General features: G+C 43.6%; 1 protein-coding gene across 1 annotated transcript in view; it reads left to right on the top strand.

Moving 5' to 3' along the window:
* The window catches only part of MKRN2OS (MKRN2 opposite strand), a 107,601-nt gene extending 84,836 nt beyond the window's left edge, over nucleotides 1–22,765 (top strand). The window contains exons 3-4 of the mRNA XM_086938965.1: nucleotides 9,784–9,946; nucleotides 20,073–22,765. Of these exons, the coding sequence (XP_086795091.1) occupies nucleotides 9,784–9,946; nucleotides 20,073–20,313 (404 nt within the window). The 3' untranslated portion in view covers nucleotides 20,314–22,765. The remainder of the gene's footprint in view (nucleotides 1–9,783; nucleotides 9,947–20,072) is intronic.
* The last annotated feature ends 992 nt before the right edge of the window (nucleotides 22,766–23,757 follow it).

Genomic DNA, 23,757 nt, shown 5'->3' with positions numbered 1-23,757 from the left:
TCTGCTTAAAGTGCTATTTTGCTGGAACCGTGAATCCAGCACCTCTGAAAGAGTCAGCAATCACGACAACCGAACGCTAGGCCCAACCGACGCCAGCAGCAACGCCAGTGAGTGGGAGTACGGCTCTAGCTCCAGAGGACCTCGTGTCTGCACCGCTGCTGATCGCATCACCTGTGTGCCCTTCGACGCCGTGAGCGCTGCTCACTCTGTGCAACCGCATCATCAACGACGACGCCTGCTGAGGCCAGATCGACACCGAAGACGCGACGCCGGATTGCTCGACGCCGCTGATCATCGTGTGCTTCATTTTCCTAAGGTACTGTGTTGTTGGGGGTCCGTGTGACTCCAGGCTTGACGTAGCGCTCCTCGCGGTCGACGCCGAACCTTTGGATTAACTTTGCCTTGACGTCGTGTAGCCCCCGTGTGAGTTACCCTGTTGCTAAGAACTGCATTGCCAAGAAGAAGAGTTGCTTTGATACTAAAAACTTTGTGCTAAAGAAGAAACTACCTTTGAACTATCCTTTTTTCCTTCCCAACGTATTTATTCCGATTGTGTACAGTTTGTCGTTATTTTGGTCTTGTGCTAAGCCTTATATAAAAATACTTATTTTTATAATACTACTGTGTCGTGTCCATTTGTAGTGCATTCACGGTATTACTGTATGTGGTCATAATTGCTTAACGCACAGCCTCTGAGATAAGCCTGTTCTGCTCTGCCAAGCTACCAAGGGGGTGAGCAGGGGTTATCAAAGTGTGTGATCCCCTTGCCCTGACTAGAAAAGGAGTGTCCCTATTTGTCAGAAGTGTATACCTCTGCCAACTAGAGACAGCCGGTTCTAACAAGCACACTGCTGACTTAGGTTCCAGAGGTAAGATATCTTGGTCTGATGACAGAGGAAATTGACGATTGATTCCTTCCCCTCAGATTTCTAGTATTAGTGAGTGCTAACTTTGGTGACATCTTGCATTCACTTGTGAAGAATGCCATTTTGGGCCCGCCCCACCACAGCATTATTTTATAATGTCATATTGCGTTTTGAAAATTGAGCAGTCAGAGTACACTTCCCTACGAAAACACACATCCCTAATGCCAAGCTCATGATACTTACTGGCTTTCAGTATGAAAAAGGATCATATTTGTTTCTGTGTATTACCCATCAAGTGATTCATGATCTTGGCACTCCAGTCACTGGAGACAGATTCTAGCAACAACAGTATTCAGGACAACATAGCCGTTCTGTGCTGTCTCACCATTCACAGATTCAAGCAGAGCAAGTTGTGGCTGGGTTTGAGTCGGAGAAATGCGAACCACACTTCGTTCTGGCAACCAAAATGAGCAACTCCCTTCCACATAACTTTAAACTAATTAACAAACAAAATGCTCTAGCAAGCAGTTCAAATTCATCTCACCTAAAAAACTAGCAGCAGCTTCTGACTCTTTTGTTCTGACTCGTGACTTGTCTACCATCTCCAAGAGGACCTGTTGACTGATCTTCCTTCTTTCTTTCTGACCTTACTCAGCAGCACCTTGGCTTTACAAGTGACCTCACAAATGAGCAGTGGTATTCTATGCTAATTTGCTAATAGGAATTCTTAGGTGATCCAGTGAAATGGTCATATTACAGACTCATAATATAAAAATGAAATATCTTCAGCCAGAGTTATTCGGATTGGTTTCTTCTTCTTAAGCCCATGTTTCCCACTATCTTGTACCTAACTGAGAAACTAATCCCATGTGGTCCGTGGTACAGACCTGTAAGTCTCCCAACAGGAGTAGTTAAACACCCTGAGTCACTGTGCTGTAAAGGCTATATGTGTGTGTATATGGGTGGGACTGTCCCTAATAGAAAGGGAACATTAAAATAGGTAATCTTCTTATGAGATTGACTGTTCAAGTCAAGACTGTTTTTTTCAGGCTTCCTCACTATCAGCGAGTGCATTAAATAAAGACATGAGGATGGCATGGTGTGTGGAATTAAGTAGATGGCTTGCTCTTCTTGCAAAAAAAGGTATTGCACCCATGTTATGCCCCTGCTCCTCACGTAAAGCAAAGGCACGCTAGTTCCCCATGCCGACTCTTAGGGTCTCATTCATCTCAAATAGTGGTGTGTTTATAAGTTCAGTGAGGCAGGAGTAAGAACAGTTTAGCTGGTGTGAGGAGCAATCTCTCCTGTGTTTCTGTGTAAGTTCACCAATCATTTAAGTTTTCCAGAGTTTCTTGGTCAGGAACTGTATGCTTTCGTACCTGTCTGTATGCTAGGTTTGGGAGACTTAAATGTCCCCCAAACAGAGCAGAATTTTTGCCTACACCTCATCTCATCCACTGGAATTGGTATCCTAAAGAGTGGTGACCTACCACGCAGCAATAATTTGCTGCATCAGGTAGTCCATAAGGGTGGCTTTGTCTCAGCCTATTCCACATTTTATATTCATTATGGACTGTAGAAATCTGACTGTCAGTGGCTCAAGCAAATTTAGTGTTGGTCTGTGTAGGCCTTAGGTCTCCAAGAGTCCTGCCTTTTTTTTCTGTGGAAGCCCATGCCTGATCAAGGCTCACCGGGAGAGATCAGGCTTCCTCAACCATTGCTGGGTAGCAGGCAGGGGAAAAAGCCTTTTTGGAAATGGCCTTCTTGCAGGCCGTCCCGCCCACCAAACTTTTTGACTTGCTCCTCCACTTTTTCTGATCTTGTTTTTGTTGGCATTAGAACTCTGTGCACTTTACCACTGCTAACCATTGCTAAAGTGCTTGTGCTGTCTCCTTAAAACATGGTAACATTGGCTCATACCCGATTGGCATATTTAATTTACTTATAAGTCCCTAGTAAAGTGCACTACATGTGCCCAGGGCCTGTAAATTAAATGCTACTTGTGGCCCTCCGGCATTGGTTGTGCTACCCACTTAGGTAGCCATCTAAACAAATCTCAGGCCTGCTATTGCAGAGCCTGTGTGTAGTCATGTTGACGTGGCAAACCACCCTTTTGCCATACCCAAATCTTCCCTTTTTATACATATAAGCCCCCCCTAAGGTAGGCACCAGACAACCCAGAGGACAGGGTGCCAGGTGATTAAAAGGCAGGACATTAACTTTTAAGTTTTACATTTCCTGGTAGTGAAAATCTCTGTCTTTTTTCACTACAGCAAGGCCTATCTCTTCCATCAGATAACATTGAAAGCACCTTATTACATCCTATAAGTGTAACTCACAATATTGAAGCGATAAACATTTCGAGTTTGCTGTCCCTGGAAACCAAGTTTAAAATCCCAATGTATGGTGAAGTCTGATTTTAAATTGCAATTCTGCAAATGCTACTTTTAGAAAGTTGGCATTTTCTTACTTTAGCCATATGGTGCCTGCTGGCTGTCTCTGACCACTTGTCTGGGGTGGGTGACAGCTGGACTTTGCGTATTGCCCCTAGAAAGCCACACACAATTGGTGCTTATGTGTGACTTGAAGGACCATCCAGGCTGTGTCCTGTCCCCACACAAAGGTCCTCATATTCCCTTTTGTAAGTTAGGAGCCAGGGCCGTAAGGGCAGGACCTTTGTGCACTTCAAAGGCCTGTCTGGGTATACGTACTGGACCTCTGACACCACCAACTCAGTACACTTCTGGACCTGTGAAGACTCTGCTAGGAAGAGAGACTGCTGTGCTGCCGAAGAACTGCTGCATTGTTGTACTGCTGTTTTGCTGGACTCCTGCCTTGCTGTGCTGCCTGCTGTTCCACTGCCTGGGTGACCTGTCTCACTTGAACCCAGTGTGACTCCAAGGGCTTGATGGCTGGCCTCCTGATTTGAAGTCTCAGGGTCATAAAAGACTTCCAACCTACCTGCTTCTGCACCTGGACACTGCCCTCTGTGAGTCTGCCCTGCCAAGTGGTGCCACCCCAGTCCTGGACCATCGGAAGTGGGCCTACGGTGCCTGCTCCAGCAAACCACATGCATCCACTGCCGAACCGGCACATTGCCACCGTTGGGTGGATCAGACCCGATGCATCGCTTCTGTTGTGTGGACCAGAACCAGTGCATTGCCTCTGCTGCATGGATCGTGTCATCCTTGACAAAGATCCCTCAAACATAATGTAAGCTCCTCAATTACAGAGCTCGAAGTGCACTGACTATTAAATGAAAATGTGTTTTACATGAATTGGATCATCCCAGAGGAAACCAGCATTATGTCAATCGACATTTAAGTGACTAGCAGGGTCCCTATAGCTTCAATTGTACTGAACAACTGTCTACCAGTAGGTACCAAAATGGACAGGTTCTTTGTCTTTCTATTAACTTTATCCTTAGAAGTATTATAATTATTTTCATACATATTATGTATTGAGTCCAGTACAAATCCTTGAGTCTGGTCCTCTTTTTCAGGCTACCTTAATCTAAGGTACTAAAGGTGGAGAAAACTGGAATTCACCTTGGGTTAGCCGGGATGCCAGTACTATTCAGAATTATATGTTCATCTGTGCCCAACTCGGGCACCTGTCTTTGTTATGTATCCTAGTTGATAAGGATATTTCATCTTAAACACCCTGAGAACACATAGAAATATGTGGGCGGTGGTATGCTCTGAGGAGCCCTCACTTTGTCAGAAAGACCATTGTGTCCAGAACAGGTCCCCAGTGTTAGAGGGGCAAGAGCAGGAAGCAGACTTCTATCACAGAACAGTTCAGTATGTTATTCAAGAGTGGCTCCATGCACGTTTGGCAATTAGTAGATAGGGTGCTTCTTTGGAAATCACATTGGCATTGCCCTTTCTGCTTCCTATCCTCAGCGTTCCAAGTTCAGTTGTATTCTAATGGGGATAGCTCACTCCATCGATAGACCTTAAAACTTCCAGAATCAGGGTTCAGGTCTAACAAAGTATAAATCGGGCTAGTGAAAAAATACTCATATTCTTCACAATTTCTCTTGTGGTTAGTTAGCATGTGATAGTATTACTGCCTGCTGTCTTGATGCTCCATGTGATGTTCCTCTTGCATTGGTGTTTCATCTGTGTTGGCCCAAGATTGTAATGCATCAGGGTTTTGGTAATCAGCAGGCATATTCTGTTAAAAGCATCTTTATGATAGAAAAAGTCTGTAATTTCCAGAAGCTTGGGAGCTTGCATGTGCGGCATAAAAACATCTAAAAACATATCATTTGTAAGGCCTGGACAGGTAGCTTGCTCATAGTAGGCTATAGTGCATCATTCATCCTATATGTGCCATAGACCTGTTTCCTAGCACCAGTGCAAACCCTAACTATAATTGACAGTTTGATTGGGTGTTCAACAGGTCCTTCAAGAGTAGATGAGATCTGTGGAAGCCTTTTAAAAGACTGATTGCAACCCTAAGTCAGTCTGACACCAGATCCGACGTACTCAAAATCTGATTGATTCATGGGAGCAGTGCCCGTTCAAACAGAACATAGTATGGACGCTGAGTGGCCTCAATTGAATTTAGAAAAGCTCCAACCTTCCCATTAAAATCTTGCTTTTTAGATTGTTTGTGGATTTAATAAAATATTTCATAATTGGTGTATTTGTTTGAATGTTTATTTCTGTAATTTTGTGTATGTTGGGGTTCAAATAATCGAAAATGCTTAGAACGGGGTCCCTGAATTTCCATAATAGTTCAGTGGTCGTGGGCAGATTTCAGTAATTATTAACTGGGTGTCAACACAAGTCACTGTCATGGTGCATGATATGTAGGTGTTCCTGTGTGATCCACTTTAACAAACTGGTTTACATACAGCTGAACCTCCATTTCAGTGTCACGAGCCCACAGTTTGCCAGCTGGCCAAACCAACCAGAACGCAGACTTTCGAGTACCTCTTCATGCAATAAGCTAGCCACTTTGGACGAATCAGAGTTTAGAGCCTGACGGTCGGTGAAAAGTTGCATGTTGTATTTCATGAGAAAGGATCAACCACCGTCATACGGTAAGCATTGAAACAGAAAGAGGAATACATGGTCTTAGTTGGATAAATAAATTGACTGATAGAACAGACACAAAGGAAGGAATGCTTGGTAAACAGGCTCTTAGGAAGACCTGGGGACGCAGCAAGGCATATCACGTGCCACAAACCTGGCAAAAAGACTAGCGGACAAGCGGGTACATATAGTAGCCGCCCCAGAGATGTCTAGGGCCTCTCCTTAATAAGAGAATTAGCGGGTACACTGTTTTTAATGTGAGTGCCAGGGTGTTGAGGTACCAAAGCCTCCAGGACCCGCAGTAATGGTTATTAACGAGTCGGTGCAGTTCGGTCTATGCAGCGATGTCAAGGGTCTTTCCTCAACAAGGGAGCCTCGGATACTCTGATTTTGACATAAATGCCCAACACAGGAAGCACAGAAGATACTGGGTATTACTTTTTTGCTAGTCACTAACATGTAAACAGTGGATTGTGAACAGCCACAAAATGCAGAGGTTGATCGAAAAAGTGATAACACATGACCAATGCGATGGCTTAAGGGGCATACCCTCCCTCCTGAGCAACGGAGGCGCTTAGTACTTTGAGCTCAATGTAGAACCATGGGCTTCCTTGCAATCCGATCTTCATTTCACTTAGATACAGAAAGACTATAATTAAGGCTCCTTGGCTATCCGACCTAATGAAAAGAAGGTCAGCAGCAAGGGCGCCTTCACCATCTTCGTGCTTATCTTTCTCTGTGAAACTTATTTTGTCTAGCATGGTAGCCTTCATTATACACTTGCCTTTTTGTATGATAAAGAAACAGAAGCAGTCTTCCTAACCGCCCACTTCCGGCTCTCTAGTTTTTGCTGTTTATGGGTCCGGGGTGAGGGGAACAGAAGAGACCTTTCTCAAGGCAGGTTCAGTGAGGAATATGCATGTGTATTTCTGGCACACAAATCGTGATTGTGCACGTCTAGCTCTTACATTACTGTTTTTTGCCATGCAAAAAAGAGAATTGCTTGGCTCCAGCAATCGTGCAATGAGGGCAGCTGCAGGCTTACATTTAATTCGAGAAAAGCTCGGCTCTCTCAAGCCTTCCTGACGGCCATCTGAGGGTCACACTGTCTCGATGTGCAGAAAAGGAAAAGGCAGTAGGGTGGTGAGGCTCACACTCTGGTGTCAGTGAAGAAAATATTGTAAAAATGGTTGCTTTCTATATAGTTTTCATGTATGATATAAAGAACTATGGCATACAGTGTTGTTTAGTGTACCTTCCAGATGTAAAATAGTCCCCTGTGCATTACAGTGGATTCTCTTACTAGAATGCAACACGATGCACCAAACAGCGAATGGCATGGGTTGAAAGATGTAAACTCCTCTCGCCTGGTTCACAATGTGTTTGGCAAAGTCTCAAAGCAATGGTTGAAGGTGACACACCCAAAGAAGCCTGTAGCTGAAGAGGGGCTGACCAAAACTCTTCTATGTACAACAATAGGTTTGCCGACAGCTACATTGTCAAGCCAACCCTAAAAAGGAGTTCCAGTCCACATTCATGAGAGGAGACCTCCTGCTCTCAAATAAAACCAACTGGTGAAAATAAAGAGTATTGGCAAAGCCAGTAGGTCTGGTTTTATTTCGGTAACACATGCAGACACAAGTCTGCAGAAATGTATTGAAAATTAAAGCCAGGTCTATTTACTTGGCAAATGTTTTGTGGGGGTGATAGTGTTAGTAAAATGGGTGATTCTATTGGAAGTGATGATTGTATTAGTGGTGGTCATTTGGGGTGGGTGTGTTATTGATTATTATTATTGCATTTCTTATACAGCGCCAGAATCGACCCCCGAAGGGGTATCTCTGCGCTTGCCTTGGGAACCCGTCCTGGTTTTTCCCTGTGAGATAGCCCCTACAGGGCATCCCCAAGGTGAAAGCCAGGCATCCCGCCGCAGGGGGCCGTTGTGGAGATTAAGCAAGCTTAATGCCCAGAGTTGCATAGTGTGAACCCATGATTAGGTCAGGCACCGAAGCGTGAATTATCGAGTGCGTGGACATTTGAGCTCAACACCCTGCCGCGTCGGGAATCGAACCCTGGTGTCGAATTAGTGGTGGTATGTAATTTGTGTAGTATTGGTAGTGGTCCCATTTCATTGGTGGTGGTATGGCATTAGTGGTGGTGGAATGGCATTGGTGGTCATGGTGTGGTTGGTATTGGTGATGGTTGTGACATTGGTGGTGGTATTTGTATTGGTAGTTGCCCTTATAGTTGTATTTTGTGGTATATGTTTTGGTGGTGATACTGGTATTTCATGTATGAAATAAAGAATTGAATATGACAACATGTGTGATGGCTGAGTACTTTTAAGAGGTAAAATAGTCTCACCTGCATTTTATTGCTGGCACGCATAGGAATTATACACCACACAATCTATTACATAGACAAGCGGGAAATACTATTCTGGAAAGAGCCAAGATCCACTCTATGTACATTGTCAAACTGACGAAGCTGTCTGTAGCCAGGCCTAAATGGATCCCAATACAATATATGTAGAATGAAAAGGAATTACACCAATATCTTTGGTAAGAACATAAAATGCTCTTCCAGAAACATTGTCTTTGGTCTGTCTGAAAAACAACAGCAGTTTTGAATTTTAGGTCATGCTTTTAGATATTGTTATGCAGTCTGTGGACACTGAATGACTTGCACACTAAAGTGCATCAGGCCAGTGCACTGAACTGCTTTAGCAAATGCTTTGGTGTACATTTATTAATGAATAATAATAACATATTTATGTTACTTAGCCCTTCACCCATGCAAGGTTGTTAAGCTCTGAGTTTACATTTTCTAATTTCCATCCCAATGTGGCCTACACTATCTAGAAAGTATGTCATGTAGATATGTTGAAAATATATCATGGCTCCAGCTCTCATCGTTTTTAAGTTAAATAGTGATATAATTCTTTCAAGTTCTCTCCTCGTACCAAATAAATACCGTTTTTACTGGATAACATGGTACTATGTTTACGTTTTAAGTCTCGCTTGAGACAGGGTTTGTGCTGTCGCTTGCAAGACATTTAGTTAGCTTACAGTGGGCTTAAAGCTCTCCTACTGCTTACTATGAATCTGCTTTATAGTCACCCGTTTGCTTGCTTCTGATTTGTTAACCTTTGTGGGCTTCACATTCTCTTCTTGTGTTTGACCCTGCCCTCAAGCATGGCCAGTCTTTGTGTCCATCCACTGCTTACATTATGGCAGCTACTTTTTTTTGTGCTGAAGCACTCCATGCAAGTGTTTGGCTGCTTGTTTCCAATCCCTCGCACACCCTTCCTCATTTAACTTTTTATTATTATTTTTTTTTTACTTTCAGCTGTGCTTCGGTACAACATAGCTATTAAAACACTGACAAAGCCAAAAGCTCTCGTGACACTTTTTGGCCTTGCCAATGCTTATTTTATTAGTTAAGTACAGGAGACGCTTTAAAGTTCCCCATCCAATTGTTATTTTAGTTCTCTGCTGCATGGCAGCAGAATTCGTAATGAGTAACACATCCACAATATATTGTTTATCTAGACTGAAAGGAATGCCACCTGACCCTACATAGTCAGTAACTGATGCTGAAACGTCTAACATTTAACAAAACTCAGTGGTGAAGTCATTCAGCACCTTTTATTCCACAAGCTTTAACGGTCAGGGGCTTCCTGCGGTCATTGCAGTATAGTCATTCTGTCTGCCACAACATGCTATTGTTAATGTGAGGTTTTCATCAATTATACATCAGAAAGTCTCTATTTCAGAAGGGAAGTTAAAGACCTTGCAATTTACTATGGACTGCCTACTAACAACAGGAGCGTTGACATACAATTCATATTTTCTTTTTGTTCTTGGTGCCAGGAATTGTGTACAATTACAACGAAGCTGGTGTTCACAGAGAGGAATGGGGCTGGGAGCAGTGTGTGGGAGTTCTGCTCCTTCAGCCCGACATGTATGGCCTTATCAACCAATGGGACAAGTACCTGGAGGATTTTTCGAGCGCAGAGGCCTGGCTTCCTCACAGGTACGTAGATGGAATTATTAGGAAATTATTTACTGTAGGCGTGTCTGGTGTGACGGGTGGTTAACCCAAGCAGAAAGCAGAAAATATGATAAAATAGTAAATATACCATGTTTCATGGTGAAGCCCCCCCCCCCCCCCCCCCCCCCCCCCCAGCTAAATGTTACCTGTTCTACTATGCAGCATTAAAGGAGATTTCTTTTGTCATTGGTGGTGACCATTTGGGTGCGACTAGCTTGTCTGATGTTAGTGTTCTGGATCACAGGAGGATTTGACCTGGTGTGTGCCTGTCGAAACAATTCACAGACCACCCCACCACCAACAACGTGGCATTGATACAGAAGAAGCTAAACTTGCCACTCAGTTGGTTAAAAAGACAACAGCATGGTTACAGTTACAATTACACCACTGCCATCTGCCTAGTTGAGTGAGGTTATATATCTGTACTCAGATGAGGAACTACCACTTCATTTTCACCAAGGTCCATTCCATATTACAATGTGCCTCAAATTCGATTTTACTCAAGGTATTCCATGAACTGTGCAAGCCCTATCTACCCTCCTTCTTAACTTACTGGGAGTTCACTCTCCTTTCACTCCCCACAGACCATAGAGACAGAAGAAAACATGAATGAGGTGCAGTCATTCATGTTAGCTGGTATGAAGATCAATTTCTTCAAAACCTCCTGGGTGCTCCAAAATGCAGTCAAACCTTTAGTCCATGTATATGAGTTGAGCTTTGGCTCTGTCTTCATCCATGACTGATGACTGACAGCCTTCAGGAACAGGGGTAGGACTAGTATGACCAAGGGGAATCTGTCCACTGCTGGCGTGAGTCTGCTTAGTGCTGGCTCGTTCAGCCTTTAGCTCCCTCAAAACCTTTTCCCCTCTCCCACAGGGCGTGCCCATTAAGAGTCTTTTTTCAACTCTCACTTTTTCTTAAGAACATATTAGTTTCAAGCATGCAGGAGTCCTTTGCTAGGTGAGTGGGATGAAAGAAGGTTTTATAGGTGGCAGAGGGAAGGGGAAGATGTGGGAGGAGGGAGCATTACATGACCACTCCTTAGGACGAATTTACGAGCCAAAGTTGTTGGCTAGTGTAATGGAATCTAGTGTTCTGTACCTGAGAAATCTACATGCGGGGACACAGGCCATCTCATAATTATGCAGAGCGGAATTTCACATGAAATGTCTGGTAAGTCTGACAGAAAACTGAAATCCTTCATGTTCACCAAACACGTGTTCATCCCGCCAAAGTTAACCAGGAAAAAAATGGCAATTAAAAACTGGACACGAGGATTATGTAATGATAACCACCAAAATGTGCACGTTGCGCCACATTTTGCTGGCAAAACTTAGAAGACGGCATACTTTCTGCATCTATTAATTTCAAAAGCCTTGATGGTGTATTTTGTTGGGTGCCATAATTATCAGCGGTGAAGGATCAAAACACTGAGTGCTGATAGATACTATATGTTCCTGGGCTGTATTCACTCAAACTGGGCACTTGCCCACCTTAAAGGTCTAGAACAAGGCCACCATAAGATCTCTGGTTTTCACAGCAGGTTATTGTGTTTCTCAGGAGTTGTGAGCATTCCAAAGTTCTCAAAGCGTGTCCGATTCGCCCCGCGATGCAGGATTCATGTCGAGTCCTGAAGGTGGCCTGATATATTGCGAAGAGAAATGTCCTAAAAGGCAGCTCCGCTTACAGAGCAAGGGACTGGAAGGGTCTGGGCAAACCAGACACATAAATTGATAGCACTAAACCTGCTGTCCTTTCCCAGAATTTGATCTTCCTGGAGACCTCTGGAGGTTAATATAAACTAGGGAATTGAGGAATCAGTGTGTGTTGTGATCGGGTGGTTCTGATTCCGGCTATCTGGATTTGCTTATCTCTCCCATCCTGAACTTCGGGGGCATTCAAAGGGTACAAAAGGCCCTAAGGCTAAATGGGCTATACTGTCCCCAACCTGGTGGTAAAACAGCAATACGTGTAGTGCAGTGATCTTCTTACACACCTGGACCATGGTGCCCCTTCACCTGCTGCTGTGGTGTGTAGGTACACACATGACTACTTTCATTACTGTGCATCTGCCTCGAGGTTGTGTCCATGATGGCCATGTCTTAAAGACCTTGTTACATGGTGTATGTAATGCATCACACATGTGATCACTTAAATAAGTTTGTCGAAGTTTCCTTTACATACCCACAGGTGCTGAACCATTTTCTTTAGAAATAGTGCCTGTGCCCAAAGCTGGTGGAGTCATTGTTTGACCATATCACAATGAGGATTAACATTCGAAACTGTTTGCAGCAGGACTAAATTATACAAGATTTTTATTCCTAATTAGGTGCATTTTTATTAACTAATAAACATGGAGTAGATAAAAGAGACACTTGCATGAGATTAGGTAATATCCAAAACTATGTGGCACTGCCTTTATGCACCCTTTCGAAGCAGGAACCACAATCCTGGTCGGGGTAAGTCAGTAACACACTCTAAATTAACCTGTGCTCGCCCTCTGGTAGCTTGGCACAGGGCAGTCCAGCTTAACTAAGAGGCAATGTGTAAACAATAAACAGTAGCTTTGTGAAAACACCACAAAATGACTCCATGCCAATTTAGAAAGTAGAGAATAGTTTTAGTTTTTTCAAAATGGGGTATTGCTATGAGGGGGGCCTGACTAGAATGTAGATCTCTGCTTGGCTGGTACTTAGTGATTCTATTGTTTAGATAACTGGGACCAGTGTGCTAAAGTGAGTGCTTTAAAAATGATCTTTGTATTGATAGGGAGCCAGTGCAGTTTGGTACAGTAGGTTGAAGTGGGGGTATCTTTTTGCAAATTGAAGAGGATGCACTGTCGTATTTTGGACCACTTGTAGTTGCCGGATTAAATATGCAGGTTAACCCAGGTACAAGGTGTTCGCGTAGTCCAGCCAAGAGAGTATCGTAGCTCAAACTACGGTTTTGCGGGCTTCCCATGGAAGAAGGCGAGGAATTTCCTGAGAGCCTTGAGGATCCACAGATAACTTGTACATTTTGTTTTTCACAGTCAGGGTGTTCCCAGTCTCAATATCATGGGTGTACCATGTAGTTACTCCTAGGGTATGTGAGAACAGAGATGCAAACTGTCCCAGCAACAGGTGGCAGTCTCTCTGTTGATCTAGCATAAAGGCAGGGTAGAGGCCCATACCCTCCACTGACACATCCTGGTTTTTGGAAGAAAGAAGGTCATGGAGAGGTTCATTCTCCTCTTCTGTCCCATCATCAGTGACCAAGAGCATGGTAAGTTCTGACCTCTCAAAGTGAGGCTTACAGCGATTGACACAAAGGATCCCTGAAGGGTTCCTGGAAGTCTTGAGGTCCACCAATTAGGTGACATCTCTCTTACGCTCCTTCATTTCATAAGGTCAGACCAATGGTCTTGCAGGGCCTGGGGCTCTACAGGATTCATTACCCACACTTTATGACCAGGTTGAAACTCAACCTGAGTGGTATTCTAATCATACCACCGTTTCTTGTCCTCCTAGCTAGCTTCCACAGTCTCCTATGTGTTTCTGAAAGTGGGCTGTCTGGTTGCAGAATGGCAGCATGCAACTAACTACACCCTGCTGGGGGGACTTCTTGGGAGCTTGTTCCCAACCTTCCTTAACAACACTAGGAGCTCCTCTCACATGGTGCATGTACACAAGTTCAAAAGGGCTGAAGCCAACCCCCTTCAGTTGTACCTCAATGTAGGGGAATAAAATACATGGCAGGAGGACATCTCACTTACAACTTATAGGTTCGGGTTGAACCATAATCATGCCTTTGACGGTACGGTTGAACCTTTCAACCAACCCATTGGTTTGGGAGTGGTAAGGAGTGGAGAACTTGTAGGTTACCCTACACTCCTCCCACATGGCCTTTGTGTACCCAGACATGTAGTTGGTACCCTGGTCAGATACAACCTCATTGGGAAACCCATGCGGGTGAAGATCCCCAAAATTACCCTTGCAGGGACAGTCACAGTCCTCAGAGGAATAGCCTCTGAGTACTGGGTGGCATAGTTCATCAAAACTAGAACAAATCTGTTGCCCATGGCTGTCTTGGTATCCAGAGCCCCCACAATGTTGATGCCAACCCACTCAAAAGGGAGGCTAGCCACTGGGAAAGGTTGTAGGGGGGGCTTTGCACTTCCCTCCTAACTTGCCACTTTCCTGGCAGGAGGACAGGACCTACAGAATGCATCTGAGGCCTTCCTCATTTGAGGCCAAAAGAAGTGGGTGGCAAGGTTGTCCAGGTTCTTGTCTTTCCCCAAATGACCTGCCAGTGGCACATTATGAGCCAGACCATGTAGGAAGGCACTGGGGTACTTCCAACACTCATGTTGTACCAGGCTCAGGAGCCTTAGGCTCACTATACAGGAGACCATTTTCCCAATAAATTAGGTGCTTGTCAGAGGCTTCACTAGTTGCCTGGTTCTCAGCCTGCTGCCGAAGACTCACAAGGTTAGGACACTCCTTCTGTGCCTTGCAGAACTCCTCCCTGTGGAACCTTCTTCCTGCTGGCAGTTGGACAGCTCAGGCAGAATCCCCAGTTCGGCCACATCCTCCCCTGTAGGTACCGGGGCGTCCGCCTTCAGCATCCACCTCCTTTCGGACAGTAGGAGTTTCAGGAGCAGGTTTCCCCTGCCCCTTGCCCTTCCTCTTCTTGGCAGGCACCTAGGCCATTCTTCCAATCTCCTGGTCTTCTTGACCAGCCTCTTGAGCTGCCATGGAATGTGTGGTTAGGCACACCCACTCAGGCAACCCAACATCTCCAAATGTGACCTTAGCTCCACCTCCCTCGAGTCGGTATGTGGGAATAGTTTCACACTTTACCTAAACATTTTCATGCACTTCTCTGAGGTCATACCATAATTCCTGATTAGGGCTTCCTTCATTGGGATAACTCATCTTGTTGCTCCCTTCTAGGGCCAGTGGGGTGTTCCTCCCCTCAGTAGGGATATGCTTCAACAGACTAGCCTACCAATCTCCCTCAAGCATCTTGTGCAACTGCAAAGCAATCTCATACACCTCAAACCACCGGTCTATGTCATCTCCCAAACTATAATCAGGCAATAAACCCCTTGGGTATGTGTACTTTCTTTTCAGAGGACACTGAGGAAATGCTGCCAACCTCTTTGCTGGAGTCGGCTCTCTTGGCCTTTATGCCCAGCTCTCTCAGGCTCACCTCTCAAGCCAATCTCTTTTCTCCTCCGACTTGAACTTAGCAAGCTCCAATTTTAATTTTCTCTCCTCCCGCCTGTCCTCCAGCTCCTCTGGGGACAGGCCTCTGGACGATACACTGCTTCCTGCCCTGAGGGGAACCATCTCTCCTTGCAGGCTGTTGGCGCCCTGCCCCACAGGCAGTCCCAGATTCTCCAGTGAAACCAGGTTCAGTTTCTCATCCTCCTCCTTTGGGGCCCCAGATACTGCATCACAAGCTTCTATCCAGGCCCACAGTGCCTTTGGCAATGTCACCTTCTTAGCGAAGCCTTTAGTAGAAAGCTCAAACCCCTTGCAGAAATCCTTGAGCTGGGCCACAGTGTAGGTCTCCATCTTGGCCAGCTCAAAATCCATTTTTGCAGGTGCAGATGCTGCTTCTCCCAAGCCGTGATTTTTGGGAAAAAAATGCTGACGAGAGATGATTAAAAAAGGTTTTCATTGGTCTGAAGTATGGATAGTAGAGTACACCAATCGCTGCATGCACTGCACAAATACAAGCCCTATCCTCACTGCTGATTACCATTGTTAGAAATTGGTTTTCTGGTTGGCAGATGTATGCACCCTGTGCAAGAAGGAACAACAGTCCTAGTCAGGATAAGTCAGTAACACACTCTAAAACAGTGTTCACCCTCTGGTAGCTTGGCACAGACCAGTCAGGCTAAACACTGCAAAATACTCCACACCACATTAGAAAAACAGAGAATATTTTCATGTATAAAAAAAACAAGACCAAAACAACAAAAATCCAATAAGCAGAAGTCAAGATTCAAATTTTGACAGAATAAACGGTTTTATAGTGTTTAGAAACAAATAGCGCCAATAGTGGCTATGTGCTCAAGCTTGATCACTGCAAATCCAAAACTTCAAGCCAACCACGATGACGCCTGGGTCGGGTACAGAGACCCACCTTGGCCCGCTGAGCAGTACCTTGGAAGCGTCAACAACTAGAGCGATGTGTGGAGATAAGGAGGTGATGCGTCACTGTCGATCTTGCAGAAGGGGCAATGCGTCGGTACCAAGCTGTGCAAATTCAGGGATTCATCGAAAGTCAAGATGCGATGGACATCGGGGTGATGCATCGTTGTCGAACCACTGGCCTGTAGGTGATGCATGCAGCACAAAGTGATGTGTTAGCGCAGAGCCACACATTCAGATGCATCGGGGATGATGCGTCGCTCTTTAAGCTTTGCGGTGTTTGCAGTTAGTGCAGCAGTGACAATGCGTCAGTTTTGAAGGAAATGCAGCGGTTCCAATCAGCATGTCATCATCCATGCTTGGGTTTTCTGTGTTGCCACACTGAAAACTCTCTTTCAAGGGCCTAGGACTGGATAGGCACACCTTGGCAGTACAGGGCTCACAGCAGACGTAGAGTCCAGGTGCTGGTTCCATGGTGAAGTCTTTGATATCCCTGAGACTTCAGAAACAGGAATCAAGCCAACAAGCCCTTAGAGATTCTTAGGTTCTGGAATGTAGAGCTCCAGGCCAGCCCTTCTCACTCTCAGGCAAGATGCAGCAGGCCAACACAGCAAAGCAGTTCAGTGAAGTGGCAGTCCCTCCTGACAGCAATGCAGTCCTTTTTTTCTGATAGAATGTCATTAGTTCCAGAAATGTTCTGACTTGGTTTTGTCAGAGGTCCAGTACTTATACCCTTGTTGGGACTTTGAATTAGAGGGACTTCAAAGAGATGCTTTGAAGTGCGCAAGACCCTTCCCTGGCGCTAGACACACTCCAGGAGTCTATGCAATCCTTTGTGTGGCGACAGGACACAGCTCTTTCAGGTGTAAAGTGCCAGCTCCCCTCTCCCACCCTGCTCAGGATGACCCATCAACATGCAGATGGTTACTCAGCCACACCTACCCTTCCTTTGTGTGTGGCTATCTAGACGTAATGCAGGAAGCCAGCTGTCACCCACCCTAGACGTGTATTCCCGAGACAGGCAGAAAGTACCAAATGGTTTAGGTAGGAAAATGTCTACTTTCTATAGGTGGCATTTTCGGAAATGAAATTTTAAAAACAACTTCACCATCAGCTGTGTTTTTAAATTGTGAGTCCAGAGAAAACAAATTTGGGGGTTCTATCTCTTCTTAATTGGAAATTACATGTGTAAAATTTAATAAAGTAATCCCAATTTTATCATATGGGAGAGATAGACCTTGCAGTAGTGAAAAACAAATGTAAGATTATTTTACTATCAGTGCATGTCCTACAGCCAGCCTACGGGCTATCCACGGCCTAACTTAGGGATGACCTATATGTAATAAAAAAGGAAGGTTTGGGCCTGGCAAATAGGTTAACTTGCCAGGTTGACATGGCAGTAGAAAGCTGCACACACAGGCTCTGCAATGGAAGGCCTGAGACATGTTTAAAATGCTACTTAGGTGGGTGGCACACAATCAGTGCTGCATTCTCACTAGTAGCATTTAATTTACAGGCCCTCTGCACCAGTAGTGCACTTTACTAGGGATTTGTAAGTAAATTAAGTATGCCAGTTATGGATACGCCAATGTTACCATGTTTTAAGTAAAGAGCACATGCACTTTAGTACTGGTTAACAGTGGTAAAGTGCCCAGATTCCAAAAGCTAGCCAAAATGAAGTCCTCAGACGTCAAGAACGGGAAGTCAGAAGACAAAAAATTAGGGGAAACCATACCAAGAATGCCAGGTCGAACAGCATAATTTCTATGAGTGCTCCATTAGTCCTTTGCTAGTGACACAACTGTAATTGTGCATTCTTATTGTCTCTTCCACACTCCTCCATTTTCATTATTACATAGTTGTCTGTATTTGAAACTCAATGTTTCTGTAAAAGTCCTTAGTCAAAAGAGCTGTGAAGGGTAAAAAAAACGCTCATAAACTACGATTCATCGTTAAGAAAGCATTGTGTAGGGACTAAAGCCACTGATGGAGTGTCCATGTTACAATCTGGTCTTTAGCCCTTTCGATGCTTATGACGAGCTCAGCTAGTCATGATGCACGGTTGAGCTGTGCTGATGACGAGCTGAGCTCGTCATGACACCAGCAAAATGGCAATTTCCAGCACAGGACGGGAAAAGTGCTAGCAGCCAAGGTGTTAGTTTCTCATTCTGGCTAACCCAATGTGTCTTCTTTGCAGGAGGCATTTCACTTGTCTCCTGACAAGTGTCGTGAATGATATTTTGTATGTTGCACTAAAAATAGTGTGCTAGACACTCTTCGATGATGGGGTACACCCAAAATGGTACTGCTATTAACTTTGGTGACCTCCACACCAGTTGCCAGGCCATTATACCACCTATGGTTGGTGGTGATTTATTACAGTAGTGAGGTATACACCTTTCTTACCTGCACCACTTTGGGGTGACTGCCTACTGGTTTTCCCTCTGTAATCCATATAAGTATGTGTCATGAAAAGGCCCTTTTCCCACAATTATGTTTCAGACACGAGAGTGCATGGATATGCAATAGGCATGACACTCATGCTGGTGTGCCTCCTCTCAACCCCATGGTAATATTTATTGCCTACGGTTGTATGGTGCTCCATAGTATATAGTGGTAGTTTCTTTCCTGCCTGTCCCTTGTTCTGTTTTTATCCATTAAAAGCCAAGTGCAATGTGTCTAGTTTTGAGTTTACATCCACTGAATGGAAAAGGGAGGGATTCTTTGTGCTTACCTGAAGTGGGCCATGCAAATTCCAGAAGGCCTGCTTGTGGCATGAGAGGAGCAACACTTAAACAGAGACTCTATCTACGGGCACGCCTAACACTGCACTCTTAGAGCAAAATCAAGAGCTGCCTGTTGATACCTGAGATACTGAGGCCTATTCTGCTTTACAGACAAGAACCAAGCAATAGCACCTGAATGACAAGAGGTCTTATGTATTTTAGTGAATAGCTTAGAGTTCCTCTGCAGCTGGTTTCTATGGTGCTGTAGTCCACCTAAAGGGAATATGAACTTTGACATGATTGGTTCTAACAATTTTGTTTCTTATACCCAGTCTTACAAATAGATTTGCTAATTAGCTACTTTGCAAGAGCTGGTCTCCATGTCTCCTATTTATGCGTTGTGAGGCATCTGATTTGTTATTTTCACTTTCCGCCACATTTCTGTGTAGATCAAAGTGCTGTATATAGTTTGGCACATCCTTATACCCTTTCAGTCCAATATTCATATGAATTACTTTGAACTATGTAGCATCTGTTGTTCAATTCCTTCCTTGTATTTAGTGCTCTTAGAATTAAGTTAATCTTATTGATAAAGGCTAAGGCTGGTCAGGCAAGAAAGAACGTCTAGAGGGACTAATAGGAAAAAAGTACTTTGGGTAGAGATTAAGGTCTGAGGAAACCTAAGTGATTACATGTAATCATATGTTATTTGGAAATTCAGCAATATTTTATGAGAACACATTGAAAAGCCTTACAGATCTATTATTTTGATTCACAATTTTTTAGGCTGGGTGATTTGTAAATAGTTTTTACAAATATTTCTGCATAGAGGAAATTCCTGCCAATCCCGTACGTGGAAAATTGTAGGCTTATGTCCGAAGGTAATCCTGCTCAAACACATACAGCAGCATCAATAATCCAGGTAGTGTGTTTTACTGTAGTTGTGGTTAGTTCAGCAGGTTATCCTTCAAAGCAACATAGGCAATCCAATCAAAGGCTAGATGACAGCAAGGGCCTGTACGCTTTTACAAACTTTGATGAAGCTCATGATTCCAGCATATGTGCTGCATTCTCCTCCTCTATTTTAATCTCATTCTGCAGATAATCTTAAATGCAAAAAGAAGGTTATAGGAGCTAGCTAGTGCCAAATGTTGTTTCCTTATTGATGTGAACACATTTTGACATACATTACTGGATTATTTTATATTGATATTGTATTTATTCATGTCTTCTTTTCAGATATGAAGAATACCAACACAACTGTTATACATATGCCCTTGCGTTTGTGAACTGCATGCTAGCTGCACAAGGGAAGACGCAAAAGCTGAGCAAAAATGAGTTCACTGAACAATTTGTGCTATCGCGGACAAGAAGAGCATCCAAGTATATCACCATTTACCAAACCATACTGCATGATAACTTCTACATAATTGACACTCCCCGTGGCAAGCAGTTTAATGGCTACTCAAAAGCAATTTGAATTTGAAAGTGAATTACAATAATGCCTCACAGAAAGAGGCAACAATCTGATTTTTGCATCCAGCAGATCATTAGTATAAGCCATTTTTGATGGACTTGGCAAATGCATGCTCTCTTGTGATCTGCTTTCTACTGGCAGTGTAAGTGACTAAGATACAGTATTGGCCCGTGAAACTGGTTCTGCCATTTTAAATATCTCGACTGGGTAACAATGCTGCCTTGATGTAGTTTTCTATTGGACTTTCTAAAATCTCATCACAAATACATTTATTTTGATACTTTCATGTGTGACTCTTGCTAAGTTCTCTTTTCCTGGAAAACCAGCTTACCAGCTTTAAATGTTTCAGACTTACTGGTTTTAGATGCTTTTGCCAGTCAATTGAAGTTGGAATTGCTACAGAAAATAACAGTTTACACCGAACAGTAAGAAAGAACTGAGCAAAGATGTACATGAGACTACAACAGGACATAAAGTAGTCTAGAGCTAAAGAGCACAGTACGCTAACACTTTGAGAACCAAGGGTTTTAAATTAAAACAAAATAGCAGCTATTCATAAACTGTCGACTAAGATAATCATAAGACAACCACTAAAGGGGGAAGAAGTGTCTGACCCTGAGCAAAGATAGAAGGTGTGGTAAATCTAAATCCATAATATTCGCAGCAAGACCAAAGAAAATAGCAAACACCTGTGGTTCCTTGTTGATCCATGCAACATTCTCTTCTGGGTTTAAACTGGAAAAAACTGCATTGTAGTCTAGAGTCTGTAATAATTTAATTACCCTTGTTCATCAGCAGGAACTCCGCACTCTAGGTACTCGGAACAACTACAGTCGGGTCTAACAGTGTCCAATCATCTCATAACATAAGCCTGGGGACCTGTTATGCTGATTCTCCATTTCCCCTTTCACCCCCCAAGAAGGGCCTGCATGCCATCTTGTTATCCATCAAGCTTCCTTCCTCCTTCAGCTTTTAGTCCCCACTTGAATTATTTTACCCTGCTCTATAATCCAGATATCAAAATCCACCTTCTCTCTCTAAAATCTCTGTGTACCCCAGAGGACCAGTCAAATTATATCTACTGGTTCATTTTCCTCTGCTCAACTTCACTTCTTCTGTTCAGTTTGATAGGTGTGACCTTCGAGTGATCCATCACAAGTAGTGGTGCAGTTTCCAAACACATACCTGTCCCAGACCAATACATGTTGCCGTATGTGTCTTCCTCTATACTTACCTCAAACTCCAGCAATCCAGGTCAGCCTTTGACATCATGACAGACTTACTTCTGAGTAAATATGCTGCAAATATATGTAGCAAAGTGCGAGCATAGATTAATTCCACAGCTAAAGCACCTCATGAAACACAAGCCCTTTGCAACAAAATTATATATATGTCTCATACAACTACCAAGCACAAGAAAGAAAAAAACAAATCACTTCAATCCAGAATGCTTGTAGAGTGCCTCTTGTCTCCATCTGTTACCTATACATGAGAATTGAAGAATGCACAGCAAATGACCTTTGAACAGATTAGCTTATAGAAACACTACACATGATGCAGGGATTCTGTTTCTGTTTGTTTGGAAACAGAACTGTGCCTTGGAATCACTGGGCGTCATCTGTAGGGACTGAGTCACCATACCACATCAGTACCTATGGGCCCAAATCCAACTAGCTTACAGTGCCTCACCTGCCCTTCTAACCTCGAAATGCAGATAGGGTTCCATAGATACCCGACAGTAACACCGATCCTTTTAAAAAAATATTTTTAGGTTATATTCTTCCACAGAGGAACCGAAGATGGTCCAACTCTAATGGCCACTGAACGGCCCTATACTAAGTAAGAACCCCAATCCCTTCACTTAGTCCTAGTGCAATCATGATCTCCACCAAAGTTCTGATACGTTCATTTTAATTGTATTACTTATAGGCGCTCCTGTTCTTTTATGTCCTGAAGAAGACCCCAGCATGAGGCTTCAACCAACCCTTAAACCGGGGGTCGAAACGTAGACCAGGCTATACCTACCCTCCAACCATAGGAGAAATTAATGGAGCAATACAGATCCTATGTTAAAGAGCTGATTGGAACTACCGATCTAAACTAGACTGTAAAGGCCGCACTGAATACCACTGTGATTGTTTTATGGTCACAACAACCTTTACCCAGTCCTCACCTTTACCCCATCACACCCATCCCACCTTACTACCTCCTTTCTGTATCACTTTGAGCGCGTTGATATGGCACAATGCAGATAATATGTGTGAATCTTTTTCTACATACAAAGTTTATATATGCATCCAATTGATACTTGTGTCCTTAAATATTTGTTTGATTCAATGAAGTAATTGATATATCTTTCCATATGCGTAATTTGTATTCCACTACCTTTGGTACTTATCGAATGATACTAAGCACCCAGGTTACTAGGTGCTAAAATAAATGTTTTTGCACTACATGGATGGAATTTTGATAATTTACTATTGGCAATATTCTTATGATACATTTAATGTTTCAGTTAATCAATAGACTCTGACCACTTTATACGGATCTACTTGACTGACCCAGGTCAGAGAGTTCTTAGGGTACACCCCATTATAAACTCATCACTCTATGTGCAAGAGCTGTCTTGCGAGGGTTTTTCTTAAATATACTTGCATTTACGCACAAGGATTGTATTGAGGGCATTATCATGTTTTAATCTGAAACCCTCTCTTATAGTGAAGATCACATTAGAGATCTCATTGGGGTGAGACTGGGACTGCTTTCCTCTCAACAAACACCACTACAGTTGATTTTTCGCTTAACGAGAAAATTAACAAATTAGAACGGTTAGAGAAAAAACTTGTATGCACCAAACTGCATGGTCATCTCCTAACTGGGTACCTCAGAGCGAATGTGATACCTACAGGCCTACAGTTCCGTAACAAACCAGCAATATTCGTGGACAATCCTAAATTCAAGGAGGGGTTCAGTTTTGTGGCGTATAACTGTTCTCGCCATTGGATGGTACTTGGGGTGGAGACCGCACGGGACCAGGTGGAACAGCTAATAAAGGAGATAACTGATCTAAAAACGGAGATTACCAGCCATTCAGCTTTCGCAAGTGCGAAGGAAACGCTTGAACGTGTGAACAAAACCCTCAAAGACTTCGACGTAGAATCACAAAATAAAAAACTTGAAAGATTGGCTAAAGATATCCAATACTATAACAAAAAGAAGACATATCCATACCTGGCAGAGGACTACTTCAAACAAGACAACCAGGGTCGTTTCTTTTACAGAGGGAGAGGAGGATACAGGGGCGGCCAACAAGGTGGCAGAATATACACACATTTTTCCGACTCCTCATACAGTGGGAGCAGTGATAACGAAGGAGCTGGAACCACTGGCAACTACCAGAACCAAGATCAATGGTATCAATCTCCACAGGATCCCCAGAACAGACAA

The sequence above is a fragment of the Lissotriton vulgaris genome, chromosome 9, assembly GCF_964263255.1.
Source record: "Lissotriton vulgaris chromosome 9, aLisVul1.2, whole genome shotgun sequence".
NCBI lineage: Eukaryota > Metazoa > Chordata > Amphibia > Caudata > Salamandridae > Lissotriton > Lissotriton vulgaris.
The sequence above is the reverse complement of the archived record's forward strand: the minus strand, read 5'-3'. Positions and strand labels throughout refer to the sequence as shown.